The 9,294-nt window shown below is 35.8% G+C and overlaps 1 protein-coding gene across 1 annotated transcript; it reads right to left on the bottom strand.

Annotated features, from left to right (window-relative positions):
- Nucleotides 1-1,248: 1,248 nt before the first annotated feature.
- On the bottom strand, nucleotides 1,249-2,772 carry LOC139862441 (late embryogenesis abundant protein Lea14-A-like). The gene is made up of 2 exons (XM_071851046.1): nucleotides 2,532-2,772; nucleotides 1,249-1,684 (listed from the first exon to the last, which is right to left on the bottom strand). Exons 1-2 carry the CDS (start codon nucleotides 2,735-2,737, stop codon nucleotides 1,408-1,410), a joined length of 483 nt encoding a protein of 160 aa, XP_071707147.1. The 5' UTR covers nucleotides 2,738-2,772; the 3' UTR covers nucleotides 1,249-1,407.
- Nucleotides 2,773-9,294: the final 6,522 nt, after the last annotated feature.

The raw sequence follows: 9,294 nt of genomic DNA, 5'->3' as shown, positions 1-9,294 counted from the left end.
TATGTTTTCAAGCCGTTTAACTGTCGTGTATGTGTTGTGTCTGTAACTTGTGTTATTTGTTGTGTAATCAATAAATGTAGTATGAGATAATATATAATATTTGTTGTTCAAATTAAAGTTTATTTCACTAAATTGGATGGCAGACTACATTGGGACTCATGAAAAATCTTATCTGATATATCTTATCCAATAGTAGTATGAGTTATGCTTAGTCGACCCACTAATCGGTCGCCTACAACGCAAGGATGGTCGAATAGGGTTAGTCGACCCACTTATGGCTAACAAGTCGGTCGACCTTGCAGTCGACCACATCATTGAAGTAGTCGACCAACATCAATGAAGCATGTTGGTCGACTACCTTGAAAACTATAATGGTCGACCGGTTATAGGGGTAGTCGACCCAATGGGTGGTCGACTTAATGGTGTAAATAGACAATTTTTTTTCCCGAAAGTGTATTTTGGAAGAAAAGTTTTTAAAAAAGTGTATTTGGGCGAATTTCCCAATTTGTAGACACACTCTTGATTCAAGCCCCAAAAAGTACTGTTATTATTCATTCTAATTTCACATTTTAGGTTCTCAACAATTAGATAGTATATACATATCATCAACACAACTCTAATTTTCTAAAAGTTCTTACTCTATGGGCTTTCAGCAAAGTGGTCCAGCGAGGGGGAGTCATAAGTATCAGTAAAATAGTATATATACCAAGGTTGTAAAAATCGTGAGTCGGGGACGCATCGGTCGATACCTAAAAAAGTCGCGTCGGCCGAGTCGAGGACGCGTCAGTGACGCATCGGTCGTTGACTTTATTAATAATTTCTTAAATTTTTATTTATATATGTATAAAATAGTTGATTTTGCACCATAAATTTCCTAAATAAGAACTTGAATTCAAATACAATCAAACTTCAAACTCAATTAATGTCACCAAGTACATAATCAGTAAGGACACGGAGAAAAGAGCGGCCCAAAAAATGAAAACGAACCCTAATTTTAAAACATATCACATCTTGACGAAAATTTGACTGATTTTGACCGTTTTTGACCAACTTTGACCGTCTTTGACAGACTTTGACCGAACTTTTAGCTTTGACCGTCTTTTGAGTCGTTTTCAGGGGAAAAAAGGGGACGGAGAACCCAAAAAAAGGACGCATCGGCCGACGCGTCGGTCAAGTCGGCCGACTTTTACAACGCTGATATATACACAACATATTTAACAAAAAATCGTCTTTAGACACAAAACCAAGTAGTTTCAATATACAAGGATCATTATTATAAATTATTACATAGCATCCTTCCAAATTCAAGTACGTATACACACTAAAACTTTAAGTGTTAACACAAACTTATAAAGCGTACACAAGTATTATTATTATTTGGGTGATGACATGATCTACCAAAGCCAGTTAAACCGTAGTAGTAGATCCTCCTCCGCCAAATAAAGATGAGAGCGTAGGGAGTTTAATCTCACCACAACTATTGACAGGAATGTTAATGTTGCCAACAACCGGGAGATCAACGGTGAGAATAATATTGAGTTCGTAATCTATGTCCCAATCTGCACCAATGTCCTTCACTAAACTAACTAACACGTTATGCGGCACCTTAACACCCACATCTAGCATTGTATCGTCATTTGCCTTTAATGATCCAGGGTCCGGGATTGTGCCTTCAGCAATCACCCTAAAAACATATATATTTGCGTCAATTGCTCAATTAATTTGCTAATGACAAATTCACTATAGTTTTTGATAAATTTGTTGGAAAAATTGGTTAAAACAAACGTGTTATCATTAAATTTGGAAAACTAATTAATACTCTATAAGATCAAAGTAATATACTAATTAATATTTAGTGGATTTTGTAACCTTTGATGAGGACTTTACAGCGAACTATTTACAGCGAACTAAAGCATATTCAAAACCGAATAAAGGTTAGTTTGGTACAATTTTGAAAAGATTTGAAAGGAATGTGAAGTTGTCCCACACATAGGATTGGTAAAAAACAAGTATACGCCATTTTATGAGATGATCATCGTCTTTTATACATTGAGATTTTCATGATAGGTGTATATAATGATGTTTCAGGAAGCAACATATCATTTATTTAATATGTGAGGAGTAGGGTGGGGCGCCGTCTTCATTGAATTTTTCGGATTTTGTCATGAATGGGATTTCCTGCTTACGCCATCAAAGTATTATATAGATCATCATCAAAATATAATACTAGTAACAATTCTCGGTTACAAATCTATCTATTGTTGTTAAAATAGCAAACTCCTATTACGAATACACATTTTACCGCAAAAATTATTCCTTTGAAGATGATTATATAATGATTTTTATATATTTTAAAAAAAATATGAAGCGATGCTTCATGAAGTAACATATCATTTTTTTTTTTAATTAAATTTGATGGATTCACATCTATAGACTATAGATCATCGATATAATCACAACTTTATACGTATTTTATATTGAATCTATGAATATGAATGAAATAAAAAATGACAATGAATAAAAGTACGTACCTGCCAGCGCTTTTGAAGGTATAAGAGATCTCACAGATAGGAATAGGAGTGGAATAGGGATTAGAAACGCTGACGTCAGCTTTGTAGGTGATACAATCGCAGCTGACGTTTTTCAGATCAACATTTTTAACGGTGGCTTCTGGTTTCTTCATGTTTGCCACCTTCTCCGCCACAAATTCTTTCGCCTTATCCACCAATCCAGCCATTTTTGAAGATTATTTCAATTTATGAGATTATTATTATCAACCAGGTACGATTATGTATTAATTATGATCACAATCACAATATATATAAAAAGATCATCGAGGAGATATATATTTATATATGCATGCTCAAACGTTAATTGGGAATGATATGATCCGTGGGTGGGCAGTGTGACATGGGGCGACAAGTGATTAGACACGTGTTAGTTTTGTTACTTTTCCGCGTTTTTATTGATGATCTCACATTAATCACACATAACTATGTGGCAACTAAGTTTGGTTCATATTTAGACAAATGGAATAATAATACTTTTTGAAAGTTTGGTAACTACTATTTTATACCTTATCCGCAAAAAAAAAATGAATTTTAGCCCGACGTATAATATTAATATCAAATGAAAGATTTGTTATAATTCAGTAGGCTTATAACTACCTTTATTGGATTAGTTCTTGAATATAGACTTTGAAAATCTTAAGAACGAAAGTATATGAGTAAAGAGAGAAATTTTCTTGTAAGAATGAGCAAGTATTATGCTTGCTTGAAGATCTATTTATAGCAAGAATTCAAGTACTTTAGGTAATACAATAACATTAATTTTGTGTATCAAAATTGACTATCCACTCTATTATATTTATATTCTATATATTATAACACTCCCCCTTGAATAGCAATTTTGCTTCATTAGAAATAAACTAGTACCGCCTCGTTAAAAACCTTGCTAAAGAAAAACCCAGTGGGATAAAAACTTTAGTCAAGGGAAAAAGAGTGCAGTATAGAGTTGACTCCCCCTCAAGTAGACATCGTTGAGTCGTCACATCTTTTGAACTTGCCTCATGCCAATATTGTGAACGTGTGTTCTGAAAATAGTAGTTGAATATAACCCAAACCAAGTCACCTAAATCTAGGCGCCTATCTCAAGTCTAGGCGCCTATCAAAAAGTCTAAGTCTAGGCGCCTATCTCAAGTCACCTAAATCTCTTAGACCATGCTCTGATACCACTTGTAACAACCCAAACCAACCCTCGACCAAACCACGCGAAAATACAAAATAAAAAAAAATTTCTGTGCAGCATACCCGCGCGGCCCGCCAGGTAGGGGCGCGGCGCGCCAGGTAGGGGCGCAGCGCGCCAAAGTGGACTGTCCGGAAAGTTTTTAAATGCGAAAAAGATTGACTAGTTCCCGACACTTTTAGACGAAACGCTTTTTACCATACATCCAAATATGTAAAACTAACCTGTTTCAAACATAAAATCAATATTTTACAAGCGGGGCCCACACGACCCAAATTACAAGTTTAGTACAAGTTAAGAGTTTCGACCACCAAAAAGTTTAAGTTCCAAACTACGCAATGAGCATGGTGTTTGGGATTAAACTACCCAACTATCGGTCAAACTCCAAGAGCTACTAAAACCAAAAGCGTCCCCTAGCATCAAGCGGGATCTCTAGTCCAAAACAATGCCCTTACCCTTGTCCAAAACCGAACCTATAAAATGGTAAACAACGAGAGGGTAAGCAAAGCTTAGTGAATGCAATAATTATACGAATACATATATAATTATACCTACTTGCATACACTTACACACCAACCCGCAAACACGCTAGCATACACATTTAGCTTATCGTCAAGATAACAAGCTATAAATCTCCAATACCACAAGCTAGCATAACAATCGCATATGAATATAACTCGAATAATATAATATGCTTACAACACAAATAACCATGGTTAACCAATAGTACAAGGGAACGACGCTCGCAAAAACGCCATCGGTGTTCACAACATCCGTTAGGGCACTTAACACCTCGCACCACTAACCCCTAGGGTGGCACCTTAACACCTCGGCACATCACCCCGAGTGGCATCTTAACACCTCGATGCATCACTCATTAATTTACGGAGTGGCGTCTTAACACCTCGACACTACACTCCTAGGTGGCATCTTAACACCTCGATGCTACACCCGAGTGGCATCTTAACACCTCGATGCTACACTCTTCACGTGAAACATGGTGTCTTAGCACCTCGACACTACACATTTCACGCTACAACAAATAGACACATTATATACATACGCATATAATTATTCCACTCACCTCAAAGTCTTGTGAAAAGATACCCGAGCTTGCAAGACCTCAAAGTAACGTACCTATCATATAATACATATCATCAAACGCAAACTCAAGTCGGTCAACCAAACCCTTTTCACCATTCTAAGCCATTTTGACCCAAGGTGCAATTTCAACCCATTTGCACCCTTAACCCTAAATTGGGTCAACACACACCAAAACCCTAATCATTCGTCAAGATGGGTTTAAAACACATTTAGGTCGCAAGGCTAACTCGTTTTCATACTTGCTAGGCCACTTAGGTCATTAAAGACTCATTTGACCCATTTCAAGGTCAACACACCCATTTGGGTCATCCATACCCAATAACACCCATTTACATATTATTAAAGTGTTCTAGCAACTAACTAACTAAATTTAAGACTCAAAAGTCCAATTAACACATTCAAACCCTAGGTTAGTCATCAATGAGCCTTCATAACCCATATTCACCCAAAATCCCCAAAATACTAAAAAATGGGTCTTTGGTTCATCACTAGCCCAAACCCTAACCCTTAAACCAATTAAAGTAAGAAATCGGGTTTTATAACTTACCAACACAATCACCACGTAGCTATCGACTAGATGAACGACTTTATAACTTGCACCTAGACCCGATTTAACCTCTTTCACCCTTTAATGGAGCTTTCTCTCTCAAGGATTGCACTCTCTCTCTCTCTAGAGTTTAATTGAAGAAGATAAGGTTGTTGGGAATGGAGTGAATGAAGCTCCAAAACTGATCCAAGGCATTAAATTCGGGCTCCAATGTGTTTTGACCAAAATGCCCTCAAAATATCTATTTTAAAAGAAGAGGAGAATCTGTCGCAGACAGATGGCGCGGCGCGCCACCAGGCCGCGCGGCGCGCGACACCTCCAGTTCAGCTTCTTTCTTGCTTTTAAATATATAACCAAAACCCCGTTTCAAGTATCGAACATTACACTTATATACACTACAAATACTCGGGTCTTACAACTCTCCCCCACTTATTCAGATTGCGTCCTCGCAATCCAAGCCGCATGACACGAGGGAAGATAAACTAACACGAACTCTTCGGGCTCCCAAGTGAACCCGGAACCTTTATGTATAGACCCGGATTTTTCCGATCGTTTTATACTTATGAGATTAATATTTACATAAAATAAACCTTACCAACATGATACGCAATCCAAACTGTTGAGACTTATGTTTTTGAAAAGAGTTTCACACAACGTTTGACCGTCCAATTTGACCGATGATATCACGAACTATATAACACACGATAATTATACGATTATGTATATGTACATATCTATACATATTTAACATGATTTAAGGATGGTTTAACGTTTCATTGTGAACTAACAACAATGAGTTATAAGTATACTTTGAGACCACAAACTTAAGTTTTCAAAACGATAACTATATGTAACGTTCTTTGACATATATACTTACAATCTATAATGTGTTGGTGATCTATGTCACCAATATGATTTAAGTGTAATGGGATTAATTTGTAACCAAAATAATCTTGATAAATATCGAACAAGTTTGGGGAAGTGTGGAGTGCACACTTGTTTGAACTTATCTTGATTATGACGGGGGTTCGGGGGCAGCGCCCCCGATAAGCGGGGTCCAAGGGGTGGCAACCCCTGGCGGGGTCCAAGGGGCAGAGCCCCTGGCTGGGGTCCAAGGGGTGACATTGCTTTATTAAAAATGTCTTAAAATTTTATTTTGGCCCGGTTTGACCCAAAAATAAAAGCCCAGTTTTGAGCCTCTTTTACAGTTATAAACCCGTCCATATTTGAATTCTCGTTCCGATTCCTCAAAATTTCTACAAGTATATCTAGGGTATATGTAACCGTATCATACCCAGCTTCTATACGTATTTACTATTGGTATATACCAACAATAAACTTCAATGATCAGCCACTAGACATGATGTTACATGTGGGAACCAGCCATTTAACCTCATGTGTGACTTTTGTGCAAGAAAACAAACTAAATCTCCTATATATCCATCCCATAATCATGCTATTTTGCACACACACACATACAATTTCATTTCCAATTTTCTTTCAAGTTAATTCACTCCCTAATCTCTCTTCATTTATCTACTCAAGAACGTATCAATATAGTCATCCGATTTCAAGGAGATTACTTCCAATCTTTCAATCCCACTCCACCACTCTTTTGATTCCAAGATTTTTCTTACCTTTTCCAGTAGCTTTGTCCAAGTAACTTGAGGTAGTAACCTTATTCATAACCTTATTCGATTCATATTTATATAGCTATCTTATTTTGTGTTATAAAATTTTAACAACAAGAACATAGTTTGAGTGATTTCAAACTTGTTCGCAAACTAAATAGATCCTTCTAATTTGATTTTTAAAAAAACACTTCAAGACCTGTAATATATCATATTATGACAAAATCGGATTAATCATATCTTGGCTAATTAACATAATATTTAATATATATTTACTTATGATTTTATTTTATGTATTTCAGGACCACCCGTAAACAACACGATTAAGATTAATCATAAGACCTCATGATTGTACGCAACACGTCATTTGACAACACGGTACTTTATGTACGCAACACGTCATTTGACAACATGGTACCATGGGTCAAGATTAATTCTGATCAACACGAATACGATGGGGTCTTTATTTATTTTATTTAAGCAACTAATTGTGGACCACTAACATCGGACTGCTAACTACGGACTAAGAAAATATTAAAAGTATTAAAAGTATATATATATATATATATATATATATATATATATATATATATATATATATATATATATATATATATATATATATATATATATATATATATATATATATATATATATATATATATATATATATATATATATATATGTAACGATTACTTGAAAAGAAAATATATTGATATATTATATATATGGTTAGGTTCGTGATATCTATCGGAGAACAATTCGAGTTAAATACCTTCAAGACAAAAGTGAGTATATAGTCCCACTTTTAAACTTTAAATATTTCGGGATGAGAATACATGCATTTTATGATTTACGTTATGGACACAAGTGATTAAAAATATATATTCTACGTTGAGTTGTACCACTGGCATACTTCCCTGTAACTTGGTAACTACTATTTACATGAGGTATTGTAAACGTGAATCCTGTTGATAGATCTATCGGGCCTGACAACCCCAACCGGACTGGACGACCAGTATTCAACGGTTGCACAGTACTTCGTTTCGGTGACTACACTTGGTACGGTGTAGTAAGATTTCATAGTAAAGGGAATATGCGACGTTGATTAAATGTTAAGTATGGTTATCAAGTGCTCAACAACTTAGAATATTTTTATTAAAACGTTTATATATGAAATCTTGTGGTCTATATTCATAACGCTGCCGGCTTTAAACCTATATCTCACCAACTTTATGTTGACGTTTTAACATGTTTATTCTCAGGTGATAACTAAAAGCTTCCGCTGCAACATGTTGAATTTAAGCAAGATCTTGAGTATGCATATTTGTGTCAAAAATAAAACTGCATATCGGAGGATTTGTAATGTAAAATATGTTGGAGGTCGTATTGTTATTATCACATGTAAAGTTTGTAAGTCTAAGATTATCGCTAAACGATAATCATTATTAAGTTGTTTAAACCTTGTATTTGTAATAAAAGATATGGTTTGTATTGTAAAAACGAATGCAGTTTTTGAAAAATGTCGCATATAGAGGTCAATACCTCGCGATGAAATCATATGTTATTGTATTCGTCCTTATGGTTAAGGTCGGGTTATGACATGTGGTATCAGAGCGTTGGTCTTAGAGAACCAGAGAATTTGCATTAGTGTGTCTTATCGAGTTTGTTAGGATGCATTAGTGAGTCTGGACTTTGACCGTGTTTGATTTTGAAAACTATTGCTTATCCTTGTTGGTTAAAAATTTATATGTAAATATTATGTGGTATTAACGTGCTAGTTTTTATGTGATAGATGTCTGGCTTAGAACTTATTATCACATTCAGCGACTCCGAACCAGACTCTTCAGATGGTGTTCCAGTCATTAATCTATCTGATGATGAAAACGATACCTTTGGGGAAGACTCACAAGTTCCGGATGAATCAATTGAAGAGGAATCGGAAAGTGATCCTGAGGAGGAAGAAATACAGGAAATTACGAAAGACAAGTTCGAACGAGGAAAGAAACGAAAGGCTACTGAAATGGAAAATCTAAATCCCGAGTCTAGAGAGGATGTTGTGGCACCAACTCCACCAGATACTTCCACACCTATTCCCGCTATTCCTATTAGCTCTATCCCGACATCCAGTTCTTCGGTTCCTCAGCCAAAACGCAGGGAGACAACCAGGATAACCTTTAAGCGATTTCTTTGAACACAAACGCTTTGGGGTTAAATGATGCGCTGTTGTTTTAAACCATGGGATCATATAATGTTTTGTATAATATT

Source organism: Rutidosis leptorrhynchoides, chromosome 8, assembly GCF_046630445.1.
Source record: "Rutidosis leptorrhynchoides isolate AG116_Rl617_1_P2 chromosome 8, CSIRO_AGI_Rlap_v1, whole genome shotgun sequence".
Taxonomy (NCBI): domain Eukaryota; kingdom Viridiplantae; phylum Streptophyta; class Magnoliopsida; order Asterales; family Asteraceae; genus Rutidosis; species Rutidosis leptorrhynchoides.
The sequence above is the reverse complement of the archived record's forward strand: the minus strand, read 5'-3'. Positions and strand labels throughout refer to the sequence as shown.

Bases quoted from the DNA above. Each gene is read 5' to 3' on its own strand.
- LOC139862441 (XM_071851046.1), bottom strand. From the start codon at position 2,737: ATGGCTGGATTGGTGGATAAGGCGAAAGAATTTGTGGCGGAGAAGGTG. The intron at 1,685-2,531 runs GTACGTACTTTT...ATATGTTTTTAG, and splicing joins ACCTTCAAAAGCGCTGGCAG to GGTGATTGCTGAAGGCACAA.